Source organism: Hirundo rustica, chromosome 14, assembly GCF_015227805.2.
Source record: "Hirundo rustica isolate bHirRus1 chromosome 14, bHirRus1.pri.v3, whole genome shotgun sequence".
Lineage (NCBI taxonomy): Eukaryota > Metazoa > Chordata > Aves > Passeriformes > Hirundinidae > Hirundo > Hirundo rustica.
Genome location: NC_053463.1, coordinates 14,598,249 through 14,617,925, shown reverse-complemented (window position 1 = coordinate 14,617,925; position 19,677 = coordinate 14,598,249). Strand labels below are relative to the sequence as shown.

General features: G+C 40.0%; 1 protein-coding gene across 1 annotated transcript in view; it reads left to right on the top strand.

Annotated features, from left to right (window-relative positions):
• SLIT3 (slit guidance ligand 3) overlaps nt 1-19,677 on the top strand; it is a 519,844-nt gene that overhangs the window by 71,986 nt on the left and 428,181 nt on the right. The window contains exon 4 of the mRNA XM_058422439.1: nt 392-463. Within this exon, the coding sequence (XP_058278422.1) occupies nt 392-463 (72 nt within the window). The remainder of the gene's footprint in view (nt 1-391; nt 464-19,677) is intronic.

Here is a 19,677-nt window from a genome sequence, read left to right as displayed (position 1 = left end):
AAACCCCAAAAAACATTGTTGATGAGTGGGTTCCTGTTGTAGGCTGCAGAAGTCAGTTACCTCAATTGTGGCACACAAATATCCTGACTGGATATGGAATATCCCAGGGACGTAAGAGCCAGCCTCCAGACCAGCACCTTTCTGGGCAAAATGTGGTTACAGACGTTTAGGAGCAAAAGTATTCACCAAATGTGGAGGTCAGGAGGAAAACTTGGACTCAATTTCCCATTAGTGACCAAGAGAAGCAGTGTTCCTCTGCCCTGATTATTTTAATGATCTCCAATTAAAACTGGTATTGATACTTAGGTGAAAAGCATTTTGATAATGTTTGAAGAGAAGTGGGGCTGCTTTTGTATTTTGTTAAAATTAACTGGTATTTCTGGAATTGCAGACACTTGGAAGAAAATCAGATCAGTGTGATAGAACGTGGAGCTTTTCAGGATCTGAAACAACTTGAACGGCTGTAAGTATCTGTATTTACACCTGTGGAAAAGCTGCAGATTTTCTGTCTCACTGTTAATGGTCATCCATAATATATAATGATAATAAAATTAACTTTAAGAGGGAGAGAGATGAGTACCTGCCTAAATTAAAGTATGCCCTTAAACACAGCTGAATTTATGTTACATGATAGCTAATACTTGAAATAAAATGTAGAGTGGCTGCCAAGAAAATGGAACTGGCAGTGAAACCAGAGTCTCAATAACATTATCAAAAGGACATTATCTGGGCAAGTCTTAAAATCGGTATGTAGGGGAGTTATTTAAATAATAATTCCGTATTATTGTATATTTTTGTATTATATATAGGTCTATGCAGATGGAAATTGCAATTTTCTCCTTTGAGAACCACAGTATTTATAAAAGTGCCTTTATATTTAGTTTTCTGATTAGGTTCATTTCCTCTAAAGTAGGACAATGCCAGTGGTAGCTGTGGATTCCAGGTTACTATGGAAGACTTAGTGGAGGATGGATTGTGGATTTCCTCTGCTTTTGAGAGCAATTAAGTTTAATTCCTTTTCTTTTTTGGAGCAGGTGAATATAAGATATCTCTTAATATGGAATCAGTATATAGGAAACTCCTGACCATGCAGGAGTATAAATTTAAATATTAAAAAGGACAAAGTTAATTCTGCATCCGGTTGCTGCTCTTAGCTGGGTGTGCTCCTTATCATCATTAATTCTGTCTGCTCATGGTGGGAGCAGAACAAAATCTCTATAAAGCTGAAATACCTTGGAGAATTATTCTTTGTTAGAGGTAGGTGACCAGAACAATATCACAAGCTGGTTTGGAATGCAGGCTTTTTATGCTTGATTGGTAACTGTTATCTGCAAGGCATTTCTTGTAGGACTTGTTATTTTCCCATTGATATTTTCTAAAGCAGCTTTCAAGAGTTAAGTGCTCACTAGCAATTATTCAAGAGAAGGCTGGAGTGTTGAGCTAATGCTGTACTAAAGCTGTTTCAGATGATCTCAGGATTAGATTTGCATTTGGATTGTTTAGTGAGTGCACTGAACATTTAAAATTAATTTACCCAGTACTTCCGTCATGAATCAGAAAGCTCCATCTATGGCAATAAGGGAGATGAGTTTTAAATTCTGATTATAACAGATTTTCACCTATATTCAATTAGAAAGTACTTTCTGGTGCAGAGTTTTGCCATAGCTGATTTATTTCAGCAAAAACAAAACAACAACAACAACAAAAACCAACCCTAGCTTAATTCTCTAAAATTAAACATGGCCTGACAAGAATAGTAGAAATTTCTTTACGTTAAATATCGTCTTGAAGAGCCAGTATCCTAACTACCCGGTCCTACTTTTAAGCTCATTTTATATACATGTGTATACATGTATAAATAAATCTTTCTCATACCTATATTTAGATAAAGATTCATATTGTTTTCTCGTATCTGTATTTAGATAAAAGGTTCCTGTAGTTAAATTTTGAAAGAGTTTTGAAAAACTTCAGAAGGGCTGGCTATTGGTAGCCAGAAACAAAACTCAAGTGTCATCTGTGTGTTGTGTTTCTGCAGAGCCTGCTCTGCCAGCAACTGAAAACAATATATATTGTGCAAGCAGAGGGCAGGAAATACGATACCTTTAATGGTGTCTCTTTAAGTCTGTGATGTTTGAAAGTCTCACTTTTTTTTCCCATCCCTATACGAACTCTTAACTTGGCCTGTTAACCATACTGCATCTCTGCTTCTCTTTTAGGATCGCCTGTCATTAAAATATTTCCTAAATTAATGTAGTATGAAAGGGAGGTCTGGAAACTTGCAACTTTTCGGTATTTTAGCTTAAATCATTTTTAGGACAAAACTATAAATCTGGCTTTTTTGCTGTGAGTCAGTAGGCTTTGGAGAACGGACCGTGGAAAGTTTGGCGTAACTTACAAAGGCTAAATGGTAACATTCTAGGTAATATTAAAGCTATTTTATTAAGCATTGTCAAACATTGCAAAATGTTAATGAAGAAAGTATGTTGGTTGCATTTTAAAAAAACCTGGCTTATTTCCATTTAATTTCTTTCAAATAACAAATAAAAATCACTTACATTGCTTCGATTTTTGGAATAATGTTCTTTTTTGATCTATTGAAGTGGATGCAAAAGTAATCCTTTACTTATTTTTAAACAAAGCAGCTGCACTGGGTCAAACTTTAAAGAACAGGAGTAATTTCTATTCCTGGCAAAATACCACATATAAAGGTTTTCATTCAAAGTAACAGTGGAAGTACGTTCCACTCCGCTCCTCATGGTGAGCATTCAAAGGGCTTAAGCTCAGGTGAATATTGGAGCTCATTTTATTTTCACTTATCTGGACATTGCAGCACTTCCATCATTATTATCTGACCAAATAAGCAAAATTTTGTTTGACGTGTCCTGTAAAAGTAAACTTTAAATAAAATGTCTTCAGAGGTGATACCCACTGCTGCCAAATATGCCATGGGGGTAACCCTCCAGTTATTTGGATTTACTCTGATGATTTTTTTTTTTTTAAATTGATTACATTAATGCTTAAAATGCAGATAAAGGAGGATATTGTCAGAGTTGAATATTGGCTCAATAAAACTTGGCCATATCAGTTGAAGAAAGGACATCATGCAAGGTGTCTTGAAAGTGACAGCACAAAGCTGAGAAATTAAGCATTGTGGAAGGTAGAAATCATTTCTTTTTTTGGCATGTTTGCACTCAGTACTTGGAAAATGCAGGAATCTAACCTGTTGTCTCATAGAAAAATTCAGTGTGTTCAGTGTAAGTTCTGCTGAATCCCAAGATCCAGAATCCTAAGACCAGTGATACTCACCACAGTGGAAAAGCCAAAATGTTTCCGGTGCTTTTATTGCAGCAAGGTTGTATAGCTTCATTCCAGAACATAAAGATTAGTGGTGAGGTAACTGACCCCTACTTTGGATTTTAGCATTTCAGTTCTATGCTTTGCTATTAACACCATGTAGGATTTTAAGATAAATGATTATGAAATTTCACACGCCAAGAGGATCAAGAAGTGAATTTGGTGGGCCTGAAAGATGAACTGACATTTCTTCCAGAGCCAGATGTATGTCACACATTTATGTGAAAAATGAGGCAGGATATAAGACACCAACAGATCCTGACTTTTCCACGGCCGACTGCCAGAAATTGTCACGTAGCTCTGTAATCTTCAAAAGAATGGACTTTGGCTGATGGCTGCTTCTTTCTACTCAAATTAGTGTCTTTAGCAAGCATAAAAGATCTCAACATCTGAAAACACTAAAACTGTGTTTTTGTTGTTTAGGGGAGGGGGCAAAAATGTATAAGTGTGGCCAAATCAAATCTTCTCAAAGTTGGGAAAAATAATTAACTCTAAGAAAATAGCAAAAAAGCTAGAATCCAAAATTTAACCCTGGTGTGGTTTTGGTTTGGTGTGTGTGAAGACAAAGGTCAAAATGGAAATTACATTTGATTTTTTAACTGCAGTGATGCTACTGTGCGTTGAGTCTTTGTAGGCAGTTCCCAAATGCATGACTGAGGTTTTGAAGCGTATTTATTTGGCACAGCGTATTGTAAAATTGCTATCGGAGACCAAAGATGCTAAGGAAAAGAATAAATTGTTATGTGGTGCTTCACAATCTGGATTTCATAAATTGAGATTGAAGAGGCTTTAAATAAATCATGTAATACAAAAAGCGTCTTCCACAATTACCGTGCTGAGTGGGGAGATTGGTAGGTGCTTCAGAGTAGTTGGGAAAGTCATAAAAGCATTGGGCAGTTCTTCACTGTTGTAAACAAAAGCCAGTCCTTGGCACACGGACCAGCCCGTAGTGTTTACACGAGGTTTGCAGTTGGGATGTTTCTGCTGGAGCTGCCTGCACTACACATTTCAGAGGCCACTGGATCTGTAAAGATGTCCCGCAGTTCAAATGTAACCTTTTAGAAAAAGAAGCTTGGTTGTTTCCGGCGCCTGTTTCCTTGTGGCGTGGTGGGTAACACATCCCACTGAAAATCCATGCTCATAAAATGCTTGCCTGGAAATGGAGGAGAGCAAAGAAACCCTCAAATGGATGTAGAGCTGTGACTGGGTATTTATTCAGTTCTATCAATTGTGTATTTCCCTCTTGCTGCTCCAGTTACCACAGATGAGTTGGTTTAGGGCCAGGTTTGCTGCCCAGAGAGCTGGAGGTGCCTCTTTGCACATCGGACTGATGGAATTCTCTGCTTTCACACCAAGGACAGCATCGCCCCCCTGGCTCCTGAGGAGCTGGGTGTGGGATATCACAAAACCTGAGCTGCACTTTGCTGCTGGGCAAAATTACTGCTGCAGCAGCTGCCTTCATGAGGGAAAAACAGTCCTGTGGTGCCTAATCCCAGGTCACAGTCTGGGTGTCAGTGATGCCATCTTTTGTAAATGGGGTAAAGCAGTTTCTATCAGACACCACTTGTAAACTGAACCACTCTTTGTGGGAGTTGGCAAAGAATAAACAAAACTGAAATTCCATTTGTGACACTTGGAGGTGTGTTCTGGTCTCCTGGTTGGAAGGATGGATCAGTGCTTCTGTGCTGCCTGCAGCTGTGAGCTAAGCAATATGAAGCTCCCTGGTACACTGGTTGATGCCTGCAAATTTAAGGAATATTTATTGATGGTGGTTAATTTTTAATTAATATTGTCCATAACTTTTTTCCCCCATCCTCTGAGAAATTATTCCAGTCATAAAAAAAGAGGAGTCCTATAACCAATATCTGACAAAGCAGTCTCTCTTACCTTGCATTTTTAAGCAAATTTAGCATTGCTTTTCAGATGAGTGTCTGTGTGAGTGATTATGGTGTGAGAAGTCCAACATGATGAGCCAGAATGTTTTGGGTGGGAGTATCTGACAGGGTGTTACTGGTTTTATTCCTGGATGCTGGTGGGACAGCCATGGATAATGGAGCACTTGGTGCCGCAGAGTTTTTCTACTATTATTTAAATCCCTTCCATTTGTTTTTACTCTCAAGTCTGGGGTTTGTTCAGGGCTTCCCTTTCAGGCAATGTCTCTGAAAAATACGTGGTAAATTTATGAATTTATTTGGAGGGACTAATTGTTTTAACTCGCATGGGTACAGTCTGACTACTTCGTTCAAGAATTGTGTTGATTTGGAGTATGGGTCTCAGGTTTCTAGGGGCTGTAATGCAGTTTTTGCTGTTTAAGGGTAGACCATGTCATCATCACTACTTCATCTGCTGTTTTCTGACCCTGATAGCAACAGAGTAGCAGCAACACCCTCATGTAGCAGCTTTCCATATTTACAAGTTCCTTTCCTGGTATTACTGACCAGAGTTGCACAGTTGGATCCTGCTGCTGGCTCAGAACCAGGGGTCTGGAGGGGGGGGATGGATCTCCTCTCTTGTACCTGGGGGGGTTTTCACTTTGCCTTCCTGCAGAGAGCACAAATCAGACCCATCAAAGGCATCTGCTCCCAGGGCTGTGGAGTACACCAACCCCCAGCCAGCTGAGAAACCCAGGAGGAAAAGGTGGGAAGCTGGCAGAGGTGTCGGGAGGATGATCCATCCTTGCCTGTGTGCAGCTGCAAACTGGCACTGCTGGAAGGGGGCTGTGGAGCTGGCTGGGCTGGAAGTCACTCCCAGAAAAGGAGACTTGCTGATTTTCACCTCTTGCAAGAAACTGAACTGCCTCTCCTTTTCCAAATCTAATTCTGCCCCTGCTGAATTAGCTGACCACGTTTTAAGTATCATAAGTGTTATGTCCTTTCCATGGAGAGAGCTGAGGTGCTTTGGCAAGCCCTGCTGTTCTGTCATGCCTGGAGCAGAGGTGTTTAATGGACTTCCAGCTGTCCTTCACCCCTGCAGGAGCTCAGGCTGGACATCTGACTTTAGAGACCTGTCAAGTCACCAGTAAGAAATTCCTGTTTCTTATAAGACTTGCTTAACAAAACCCAGGCAAAATCAGTAGCTTCACTGAAGAATGTGAATTAGAACAAGAAGATAAAATTATAATAAATACATATTTTATAATACAATAAATACAAATGTTATTCATGAGCCATGTTGGAAGCCACTATGCAAGATGCAAAAGGTGGCTTGCTGAGCTGTGTGGTTGATGTTTTACCTTTAGAATCACACAGGACAAAACCAGTAACGAGGACAGAGGAGCTCTTGTGGATCTATATGGGGGAGTGTGTGTGTCTACAGATAAAAGGATAAAATAGAAAAATGGATATTGCCAGATTGAGTGGGAGTGGTGCACTTCAGTCAGCCGCTGTGGAGGAATGCAGGTACCACGTTGTGTCCAGTCTCACCTTGGCTCAAGCTGACAGCTCACCTTGGTTCATTCTTGGAAGGAAGAAGGAAGTCCATTAATTGTGTATTGCTTTTGGTTCAGCATTATGTGCTGCTCTTGGCTCAAACAGCCAAAGTGAATGTTCCCAGGATATGGCTCACATGCTTCACTTATCTGTCAATACTGTGCACTGGCTGCTCTGGAAGATTTCACTGAGGTGTATTTTTCTTACACTATTTAACTGCCAGTAATTTAGGGAAATGTCAGTGCTTTGTGCAAGTGATGTATCAGATATGGTCAGGAATGATTATTGTTCTTTTTTATTTAAAGAAACTCTCTCGTTGCTGTTCCCACACTTCAGAGATGCAATCAACATAAAACTGGGAGAGGAGGGGGATTTGCAGCTATTAGTACAAAAAGTCCTTTTTTTTTCTGCAAGGGAATGTTGCAGGATGTCTGGTACATACATTTCCATATAGAGTCAAGATTCTCACAACAGTTAAGGTTGGGAGAAAATACTCGAGTAAGACCTAGTTCATGCAGATATACCCAGTTCATATAGTGAATAAAGTATTCTATCATTTCCATTAATGTCAGAAAAAATGTTCCTTTATTTTGGCTTTAGTATAATGGTAGTGACCAGGAATGATAAATCATTTTCCATATTTACTGTGAGCAGTAAGTGCACATCCTTGAAATGAAGACTGTCTTAAAGCTTCACATTTTTATAGTCCAAAATTCATGAATTTCTCTTTAAATTTTGTTGATTTCATATCTGCAGTCACCAGTTTTGTCAGGAATTATTCCTAGCAACTTGTTGAATTTTCGTCAAAAGATCTACCACAGAGCTGTGGTAACTGGAACTTGGCAACTAGAGAATTCATGTTATTTTTTAGAAAAGCCAAATAAAATGTTTGGTCTTTTTTTTTTACTTAAACTCTAATAATGTTAATTCTGTTCATGATTAAAACTGAATATTGTGTAATATAAATGTGCCCCATAATAACCAAATAGTCTATAGTCACACAGAGATACTTCTGTCTCAGTATCTCAAGATTAATTTGTATTTACCTTCTGCCCATAGGGGCTTGCAGGTAGAACTTGTTTATTTTTTGGGTGACACAGTGGTTCAAGTGTAAGTATAGGTCACTAATGGAGTAAGACTGTGGTGAAACAAAAAAAAAAAGCTTGAAACGACTTCTAGAAGCAAAACCTGGGTCATTTTCAGATGCCCCCTGTCTGTGTTTTGCTTGTACAGAAAGTCACTGTCCTGTTCAGTGTCTTAATAAAGCTGTCTGTGGTTCTCTTCTAAGTATTTCAGTAGTTTTAACCACACTGTGTGAAAGGGTCAGTTGATTTTTAGCGGCAGCACTGGGAACATGACTTACAGAAGCATAATGAAAAGCTGAAACAGGAAAAAAAATATATCTGGGGCTTTTTTTGGAGGCAGACTTTGTCATTCTGTGGGTGCTGGGTACTTGAAAAGGAGCAGTGCTCAGCTGTGTCATGTGCTCTGATCAGGGTGTTACCTCAAATGAGAGGCATCTGTGGTTTGGCTCTTGATCTTGGGGGTTTTTTCTTCATATTAAAGCTCATAACTATAGCTTTTATTAAAATTATTCAAGCATTACTACAAGAATTGAAATATGTATCTTTGCTGCACAGGTGAGCTGGTGTGGTGTGAATACAGGCCACGTGCTGGAAAATGTTTTGTGTTTCTTATGATCTATTTAGAAAAACCTGAAAGTTGCCTTTTCCTTTTCCTATGGCCCTGATGAAATTATGGCAAGCTGTCAGTCTCAATTTGCCAAAAAAAAAAAAAAAACCTGCATTTTCTGCGCTTGGAGTTTCAGGACTGAAAAAGTAGGTGCGGATGAATTGAGGAAATCAATCCCCCAGTCAGCCAGGCACAAATTGCTGCACGTGTCAGCTGTAGGTGTGATGATGTGTGTTCCTGCACCCCAGACACTTCCATTGGAATTGTACTTGATGTGAGGGGCACAAACATTCTGAAATGGTCAAAATTTCATCGTTCTGCTGTTGATGAGTAAAGGCTAGGGCTTGTCCATGCAATCTGATCTGGTGATAAAATTGAAGGAATAGGTAGGAAAAGAACCAGAGAGCCTTGATCAGCTGATGGCTTTGTCAGTCCCTTGCACTGCCTGTTGCTTTGGGTTTCTACTGGAACATCTTTATTTAGCAAAAAAAAAAAAAAAAACAAAAACCCAAACAAAAACAACCCCAAACCAACCAACAAAAAAAAAGCACACCAAAAAAACCACACACACAAAAAATTAAGCCTGTGTTAGTTATAAATGAGTTCAAAGATGAATCCCTCCCATTCCTCCTTGTCTGTGAGATTTGTCCAAGAACCCAACTTCTGTGTTTATTTTTATGGGACTCTTGTTGCAATAAATTTTTAAATGGTACCGTAGCTGTCACTTCCTTACCCTTTGGGGACTATTCAGTGAGTGAATTAGTTTTAAGAAACCACTTCTTCTTTGAGGTGATATTTTCTAATAGGGTATGTGCAGTTGGAAAAATGATGGTTCCTAGTTACTGTTTATGTCCTGGGGACTCCAAGAGGGCACTAATACCATCACATTTCAAGGCTTGCTCTGTCTCTAGCACGTAATTATGTAGTTCTATATAATATATAACTATAATTAGAGAGTTATACATTACTCAGCTATTGCTGGACAGCCAAGCTCTTGGTTATGGCTGGTCCAAGAGCAAACCTTTTATTTCTTTTGCAAACGTTATTAAAAAAATAAAAAATTAAAAATTGGCCCTTCTTTTCCAAGGGAAGCCATTAGCAGCTCTGTCAATAGGCCAGCACGAGAGGAGTCCACATACAGGAAAAGTGCAGGGGGGGCTGAGGGCAGGAGGAGGGAGCAGGATGCAATGCTTCAGTGAGAGGGTTTGGTTTGCATTAGTACCTCTGACCAGGGCCACAAAACAACGAGGTTTATTTTAACAACATGAAAATAAACGGACCTGATTTCATCAAAAACGTTTTTGTAATAGGTCACTGACCCACAAGAACTCGTGGAAAAACAAATTTGGGTCTCATTTATGCAGACAAGAGGTTCTCTAACCACAGGATTCTTGAGCTTCCGAAAGCAGTGGTTACAAGGCAAGTGGAATAAGGACACTTCCACTGCAGTGCAGCCGTAATTCAGCTGGAATAGCTCATCAGCACTGGACGTTACATCAGAGCTTTTAAACATTATTCTTTTCTGTGGTTTGTTTGTTTGATTTTAGCAGGTTTTTTTTAATACTTGATGAAGATTTATGAGGATATTTGCTTAAGCAAAACACTCAAGGATTTAGCAGTCATTTCCAGATCTGTAGGAAATGCTTAAGTGTCTGTGTTACTGTTGGGTAAGAACTGCTGCATCAGTGGTCTGGAATTATTTGGGTGAACTTTATGTAGCTTAAATAATTGCATCAAAAGGGTTTTACTTCTTTGAGCTTCCTAATATTAGAAGGATTATGCTGCTTGCCATCCCAGAAATACCGTAAGTGTTGGCTGAGTTTTGTACTGTTAAGCACAGCAATCCTTAAATAATCCTGTTCCGGAGTGAAACGATGATGGCTCAAAGCACTTTTTTTCTTGGAGAATACATAAATATGTGGATCTTGAAGTCTCTCTGTCATGGATCAGATCAGTACAGTCTTGACTTTGCTTTTCCTGTGGCACAACTCCATTTCAGCTGTGTCTCTTGAACTGGAGCTCCCCTCAAGCTGCACCTTCCTTCCACATGGAACAGAACAACCCAATGCATGTTGGCTTACAGTTATCTTCATATTAGTGTCGTGTTCTCAGTTCCTCGGAGATAATGTCTTCTCTGGATGTTTCTGGTTGTGTCAAGGTGTTCTAGTATGAGAGTCCCAAAAACATGAGAGGATTTCAGGGTTCATGCAGATGTTACGGACATTCTGTGTACATTTTCATACTTGGATTTGGTAACTCTGAGTGGAATAGATATCCTGTAGTATATTAGGAATTCAGGAGAGAAATGGGAACTGCTGGGTACTGAAGCACTTCAGAAGAGCTGACCCCTGCATTTGAAAACTTTCTGGGAAAGCTGAAGAGGATCAGAGGAGTTATCACATAACTTGGGCACTCTCAGCTTTTAGACAAGGTGAATTTTGTGGCTGGTTGCCCTTGTGGATTCCTTAGGAGATGATGTCCTCTGGCTGAGCTGTGATAGGTAATTCCCACTGTTGACAGAGGAGTTGAGAGCTGTTTCTATTTGAATAGGGCAGTACCTTATTGGTATTGGCTTTTGGGTTGTCAGGTTGGACTCAAGTGTGCACTGTGATGCTCTTTGTGCCACTTCTGTCATTTCCTTACAGTCATTCCATTGGCTTGGCAGGATGGATCCTTTTTTTAAGCATCCAGTTTGATTTCAGCAGGAGATGATCCTGCAGGTCTTCCTATTTTCCTGGCTCTGCTTGGCACAGATCCCTGGGAGAAGGAGCACCACAGTGCCCCAAGCATTCCTTACTATATATGGACAGTGTGGGGAGCAGGGCTGCTGTTGCCTTATTCAAACAGGAACAGGGTTCTGTTTCTTCTGCTGAAAATCACAATTATAGTTGTACTTACAAGTTTTCCTGCTAATTGTTCACAGCAATTTCTGACTTCTGGAAGTAATATTAATATAAACTTCTAAGGCTTGTCAACAGGGGCAGCATGGCTTGGAGATGTGAATGCTGAAATTTGCTTTTTCCTTTCTTTATAGGCTTTCAGCTCTGACCTGGAAAGATTACTTACTGGTGTAAAATAATGGTTTAGTCATGTCCATGTTACTGTCTTTACAAAAGTTGATGAAATATTAAAAGTTATGGACACTTAGGGGTACTCCAGTAGATTATGTTCCTTGGATTATGTTCCTGTTCTTTTCACAACAGTCAGTGGAGTAATGAAAACATACCCCGTCTTTATCATTCTGTATGAGAATTTTGAAGTTACAAAGTGTGAGTTCCTAACTTTTTCAGAATTGAAACAGAACTTTCTAAAAGCTTTTCAGAAACTGAGAAGCAGCTTCAGGCAGAGATCATCTCCACTTTAGAGTTTGTGGCTCAAGCTTTTTTGGCTTCTTCGAATGATAGTTAAAAGAAATTGTTAATTTATGTATATTAAAATCTTCTGTATAAACTACTGTACTGCCTCCATGTAACTCAGTAGTTCTGTGAACTTGGTGCTGTGTTAAACTGGGTATGCACTTCTGCTTGCCTCTTCTGGATTGAAAGGATTTTGTTGTTGATGTCATTGATAAATACTCTTGACACTTAAGAGTCTCTAGTCTCATCTTCCCTTAAGTTGCTGCTGAGGTTTCTGGCCATTTCTGTATCACTTCAGGGCATTAATTCCAGTTTTTGATGATCACAGGAATGTAATTAGGATGTTTACTTTTTTTCATGTCTTTGGGAGAAGTTAAAATTTAACCTGTTCCTCCTGCTTCCCTTGCCAGTGTTACTAGTTTGTTCCTAGCCAGAGACCATCTGTGTAGTTCTCTCGTCCATCCTGATGTCAGCTTTTTTCATATGAGGAGATACTTAGGGAAGAAAAAAGATGGGTTCTAATATTGAAAGCTGTGAAGTGTTGCAGTTCCTGTGCTCATGAAATGCACAGACATGTACTCTGCACTTCTGAGAGAGGAGAGATAATCTTTCTCAGTCTAATGAGAGGTTGGTAATAAAGGTTATTACTTGTGACAGCTTTGAAAATGTGAACCAGGACCACCCAGCCTGCTAAGTTTGTAATAAGGGATCTCAAAGTTATAACTGTTATGAACAGTTTTCCTTCAAAATATGGTCCCTTAGCAACTTGCAGTGGTATCTCTTCCTGTTTTTTGTAAAAGCTTCTGAAATAACACATCATGTGGATAAAAAAATTCATTTGTCCCACCCCGTAATCCTGTAATATTGTTATCCTGGGCTTCCTCATAGTGCCCTTGTTGAAATTCCATTATAGATCATCTGGCTTTATTTCCTAGGGCAGTAATATAAAGAGGTGATGACAGAAAGTAATGGATAAGGTTGACTTTTTTTTACTGGGTGCCGCATCTTGACTGTTTTTCCTTACAGAGAGGAAGTGATAGGGAGCAAAGGAGAAGTTACATTAATGATCACAATGTATTTCTTGACTCTAATAGGATTTTCTGGTGAAACCGTTGCAGGCAATTGGCTGTGCTCCTGTTCTTGCTTCCCAAGCCAGTGCTTCCAAAGAAAAACTTAGTTACTCCTTGGAGTTCAGTAACTCCTGTCTTTCTGTTTGAGTCTTGCGTGCATTAAGTCATTTTTATTGCTTATTGGTTCTGCCCAAGCTTGTGATGTAATCACTTCTTCCTTAAAGTAACTTGTAGGAGCTCCTTCAGCTGCATCATGTTCCCTGAGCCACGTCTCCAAGGAGGGATACCATAGAGCTCTTGACAGCAAAGGAGAAAAAGGGACCTTGCTCATTGCCAAGAGGGAGACCCAGATGTTTTGAGTGTGAAATGAAATAAAATAAATGGCTGAGCTGGGGAGTGAATCCAAAGTTACTTGGATAATTTCTGGATATTAAAAGCTGAAGTAGCAGGACTCTTCCTTTAAAGCTGCCCATTTAAAAAATTTAAAAACACTGTAGTTTTGATTTTCTGTTGGAGAATGAATTGTGTAATAGGCAGAAATGTGAATATGGATGTTAAACCTGAAAGTTGTTGAACTTGTGTGGAAAGGAGCTGAATGCTATTTACTTCATGAAAAACATGAGGTGCTTTGATTTGGGTCAAAGCTGGCAATGCTCAGAAAGGCAGACAGGATTTGAGGGCTGATGGGTATCACACACATTTGTGGGGTTAAAAGCAGATAATAGCTCTATTTGGACACAATAATAAAACTGTCAGGTTTAACTCAGAGCCTGTGTATCAGCTTAAACTTCTGGGTGGAATGTGTTCGGTAATATTAGTTAATATAATACTGCAAGACATTTTAAATGAAAAACAAACGTGCAGAAGAGATTTTTGCTGTGAGATTATCTAGCAGAGCCAAGTCCTTTGCTTTTTTTCCTTCACAGCCATGTAAATTTGGTGATTTCTGCTCAGGCACAGTTTGCCAAGTTTGAATAAATAATACTTGCATTTCTTTTACGTTGGGCATTCGTATTGATTCCATAGTCCATGGGAAGCAGGCAAGTGTCTGCCTGAAGGGACTTGGAAGGAGAAAATTTCTTGTGGAGTGAGTGAGCAGCAGCTCACTGAAACTTTGCAGAAAAGGGAGTTTGGGTTTTCTCTGATTTGTTTCCTACTCAGAGTAAAACTGTCCTGCAGCTTTGAGAACAAAGCATGGGGCTGAAAATGCTCTGTCTCAAAACACTGGCTACAATTAGATTTGGTGTGATCTGTTGATGTTGCTTCTCAGACCTCTCCTTGTACCTTGTATATAAATGAATGAGAAGTCAGGGACTGTGATTGCACCCAAGCTTTTTCATAATATGCAAATTAATTGTATAAGAAATGCTAAAGTCTGATATTGTAATTGTTCTTTTTATCTGTTTATTGGATTTCTGAACCCTGAAATTCTTCTGAACCTTCTAAAGCCCTGCCCTGGTGATACTAGCCCTGAGAAGGAAGAGATGTTCTGCATGTGAGGGGTGTAGCACTGCAGGATTGTTGGAATGTCTTCTTCAATTTGCAGTAGCAAAGAATCTGGTTTAGATTCTTTTTGGGAAAAGATTAAAATAGCTGCAAATTGAGTAATGTTCTAGTTCTGCTTCCATATGCATTTTGATCTTTTCCATCTATGCTGATCATGCCTTCAATGGAGATTAAATTTAGCTCCCCTTTGCTCTTATTGTGAGTGGAGCTCCGTGGAGCTCCATGAGACAAGAGAACCAGAATTGAATGTGATCCTTCCAATGGTGTGAGCGTGAGGGATGCAGCTGAAATCAGAAAGTTTCTCCTTCAGGAAAAGATGACCTCTGCTGTAAGATCAAATTGAACATTTTCCTACCAGAATTGAAGGGGTTTTATTCACCTAGAAATTATCCAGAAGAAAAGGAATAAAGCAAAATTATAATATTAAAATAACCTTTGTAAAGTGTAGGTGTTTTGCTCCGTTTGTTTCAGAGAATGATCGTGATAAACATCTTCAATCTTCTCTAGTCTGGTAGCATTGTTTCTTTCCAGGCTTCAATGGTTGTTTTTTACTCCGTGTTTAAATAATCAGGGGAATCTTAATAGTTAAGTTTCTCTCCTATCCCAGCTTCAGACAGAGGAAGGAATATGATTAGCCTGGTTGGAGCCAGGAAGGCAGGAATTTCACAGTTAATAACTTCTCCATTGTTTTTTCAAGGGCCCTTGATATTCTGTGATTGACACAGAGGTTGTTTCCCTCTATCCCTTTGCCTTCAGGACACAGGAACCCCCAGTTGGGCTGAGGGGGCAAGGGGAGAAACCGGTGCTTGTTTATATATATGACCAAAATAATTTGGGAGGTGAGAGGAGGTGTTTGCCCTGTGTTGGAGCAGTGTGTTTGATGCTGTGTGGGGCTGCTCTAAAGAAAACATAATAAACCAGAGGGCAGCATTGTGTGTATGGACTTAGAAAGGTCACAAATCCTATAAATCTGCATTTTAGGCCATTTGAGCTATAAAGAAAGAAAATGCAGTTTGTAACATGATAAAGCAGTGAAGTACATACATTTATCTGCTAATTTTATATGAGAATAAAAGCCTACATCCAGTATTAGGAATAAGTAAGCAGCCATTATTAAGAATGTGCCAGTGATATATAATAATTCCAGAAGTGGCAGTATTTGACTTTCACACCGAATTCCTGCAGACAGAGGTATGGGCTTTCAGCTTTTATCCTTTGCAGCTCCCTAAACATCTTCCAGCAGAACCAGGGTGAATCTGAGCCCAGTGAGAGGGCAGTGTCCTGGTGTGGTGGTCTCCATGCCAGCCTTGGAGGTGATGGATGGACTCCTGGAGACCCTTGGCTTGCACACCAAGGACTTTGTGTGCACTTGGTGCCTGGTCAGCTCTTTAGGGTCACTTTTGGGGACCTGAGGAGCAGACTAACGAAACAGAATGTGCCAAGTCCTATTTGCTGTGCATAGCAGTGGTCAAAGGAGTCTGGAAGATGGAGGGAGCCACAGTGTGTGGAGATTGCTGACTGCACAGCCAGCATGGGTCTAATCAGAGTTAATAAATTTGACTCAATGCAGGTATTGCCACAGCTGATATGACTCCTGGAGAGCCTCTCTGCACAGTTCTTCAGCTTCCAGGAGGCTTTATTAGTCTGGGCTCCATGCTGTGCACATCCAGAGCTGCTTCTGATCCAGCGCTGGAGCTAATCTGTTCCGTGGCACTGGATGATTATGCATCATTCTGCCCAGTGCTCCGAATTCCCGGAATACTTTGCAGGTCTTATTAGCTGTAAAGCATCCAGTTCGGAATACACCAGAGTCTGAGCAGCTGCATTCCCATCCAGCAGTCCCAGCTCAAATAATGTGCGGCAGATCTTGCCTGGCTCCGTGCCCCAGGTTGCTCCCTGCCCCTGGCTGTACCTGGGTGCTGTGTGCACACACGTGCTGCTGCAGGGCTGCTGTGCTCCCAGCCTCAGGGAGCAGCCCAGTTCCAAGGGTTTCTGTTTGTGCTGCATCCCAGGTGGCACTTCCAGTCTGAACAGTCCCAGGGTTTTGGTCTGATATTTTTTCTTTAAATTGTAGTCCACTGTTCAGATTCACAGAGCTGACCTGTCATTCCTCCATGATGTAGCCAGTTACAGCTGCAAAACTGGCTTGGATTTAAATTCATTTTCCAGGTATACCCTGGTGTTATTTCTATTTTAAGTCACTAACTTAAAATCAGGAATATCTATATTTGATAAAGCAGAGTCCCAGGAACATTGTCCACAGAATCATTTTAAAAGATTCTGGCTTGTTTTGTTTATGAACTTCTTGCAGCCTACTTTTATTTCACTGTTATGTGGCTTCACCATTTCCAAGATACTTGTTACAAAATCAAACGTACCGCTGTAATTAAAATTGGACAGCTGACAGGATTGAGATTTATGCAGTACTGGGATGGTAACAGGTCCAGGCAAGCAGGGGGCATTTCTGTTCCTCTCCTAGGATCATTGCTGTGGGAAGAGGCAGCAGCCCAACAGATCCTGTGGTGAGCCCAGCCTGTGCTTTGCACCTCTCCTGAGCACAGCTCCATCCCTGTGCTGGCATTCCTAATGTTTGCTTCACCCTGCACTGGAAGTTTCCCTCTGTGTCCTAGAACTGATACTGACAGATGAGGATAAACTTCAGTTCTTGTCAAATGATGTGTCAGGAGCTCTTCCACTGAATTTCATTTGTGTTTGGCACTTTTGTCAAACCAGAGGAAACAGTGCTTATAAATGACCCTTCAGAACATTTGGTCTTTTCATTAAATAATCTTTAAACACGTCTCTGTCTCTTTTTTTTTTTTTTTTTTGAATTTAAAAACATCCTGTCTGGTACTTTGATACTTCTATATTGAGGACTTGCTTAATGGCCTTTCTCTCAAGCCCAGGAAGAGAAATAAGGGGTGTAATTGGGATTTTTTCCTAGGCTATTGGTGGCTTTCTGGCACATAATAAATATGAGCATGTTAAATGTATCCTACATCAAGTATGTCTAAGTTTCTAGGAGGTGATCTAGTCTTATATTTCAGTAAGTGTTGCAGTAGAAGTTATAATACAGTGGGTGATGTTCAACAGAAACACCCCCCTGTTCATTCCCTTTGTTCCCCCGAGAATCAAACTATGAATAAAATTATGTTTGGTGGGAGTTTAAACTTGAAATAAATCTTAGGAAGTGGTGGAGGGTTTGGAGAGTTTCATAGCTTGAAACAAGACATGGATAGACACTTGTCTTCGGGTATTTGGTGTTACATTAATTTGCTTTGTTATCAGTTAGTAACATAACCTGGTGTTAGAGAGCTGCAAGCTCTGGTTTTTGGCAGAAATAAAGCTCACCTGAAGCTTCTGGAGGATGGAGTCTGTGCAGGAGGACTTACCAGTAGTGCTGGGGGAGTTTGAAAATTGAGTTTACATACGTTAAAGCTGTGGCAGAATTTCATTGAGCTCCTGGCCTTGATAACACAAATTCAGTTTGCTTTCTGCTGCAGCGTAAAAAGAATTTCATTTATAATGATGCCGTATTAAAAATGTTGAGTACATTTAGACCCACACAAAATGTTTACTGCTAGTGAAGAGCTTTGCAAGGGTCCTTGTGTGGATGTTACTTCATATAATGTTTGAAAGAAAATCAGTATGGAGGGAGCTTCAGGTTGAGATATTAAAATGCTTAGGAGTTAAAAAGGACAGCTGGGAACTTGGTCCTTTTGCTATCACAGGTGTTGGCCCCTACAAATAGTAGGAAATAATTTAAAATGTTTAATCTTCTGGATTAATTTGATAGTAAATTAGGGAAAAAAACCTCAATGGTAGTTTTTTCCCCCCCTCTGGGTTGTCTCACTGCAAACTGTAAATATTTGACATCTCAGGTTGAAGCTTGCTAACCTGGAAATGCAGTTTCTTGTTACTACATATATTTTCTTGTCTGCTTGTTGGTATGAAACCTCCTGCTCCAGAAATTTAATCTGATTTTGATTAGTTTCTCTGACTTAAAACAATAAGCATAAGCTCAACATTTGTGAAATTCCTTGCAAGTAGAGGAAAGGATATTCTTAAAATATACTCCTGGGGTGTTCCTTTGAGTCAGATGCCTTTGGGTTGACAGTGTGTAATTATGTGTACATTGTGAGTTCTGAGATGATAATCAGACACAGGAATAAACATTTGACACTGTGTGTAATGGATGCATTTCACTGGCACTCTTGCATTTTGGATGATAAATAAGTTGATTTTGTTCGGTGTTTCTCGTTGATTACTGGTGGCCTTGGTGAAGGAGGATGGATGAGAAGTGCTAAGCCCTGAATGAGGTTTTTTTGTTACATTTCATCCTGTTATTCTAAAAGATAAACATGATTAACTGAAGTAATTACTTTGAGGGCTAAGTAGCACATTGCCATCAACCTTGAATTAAATAAGATTGTTTACTTAGGTCTAAAATTGTGAAATGTCACGTGGGTGTAAGGAGTCCAGTTTCAAATCTTCCCATGTATTTTCTCAGATGCAAAACTAGCATCTCTCATATTCTTTAAAGGTTTTGTTCATTTATCTCAAAACTGTCATTGAGTTGTTGGTAAAAGCTGCAGGAAATAACTTCAGCGGATACAAATACTGGTTCTCATGTGGTGTGTGTAATGCACAGTGCTCAGGCTCTGTGGACTGGCAGACGCAGCCTTTGATCTGTTCTAGGTGTCAGAAAGAGGAGTTAAAATTCCCCTCTCTATCACCCCTTTATCTCATAAGACGTGTTCATATGGTGGCCATGTGAAAGCTCTGCCATATGAAACCCCACAACGTTAGTTTGATCTCAGGAAGGCCTTTCAATTCCAGGGATTCTTGAATTCTGACAGTGAAATGACTCAGCATGCAGGAAAACGAGAAAGCAGATATGGGGTGCTAAGCAGCAGTGGGTTTATAAAAGTTCAGGCGTCTTTGGAGATCACAGCTTCAGCAAAAAGAGATCTGCCATCCAAGTTAACCTGGCAGGTGGATGGGGAGCAAAGGGGGCACAAAGACAGGCTCATACGGGAACCTACAGAACAACTCCGCTTCCCCTTCACGAAGTGGGGTTGTTTGTAATTAGCTCAGGTCAACTCATTATGCAAATAGCATTCCTTAGCACTGTGAGGGCAGGGGACTGTTTCCATTGAAAAAGAATTGAAGAACAAGCTCGTGTCTTACAAGCAGAACTGCTTTTAGATTTTGCAGGGCTGTCACACGTGTTATGGAGAGGAGGCTCATGCTTTTTTTATAGTTACAGGG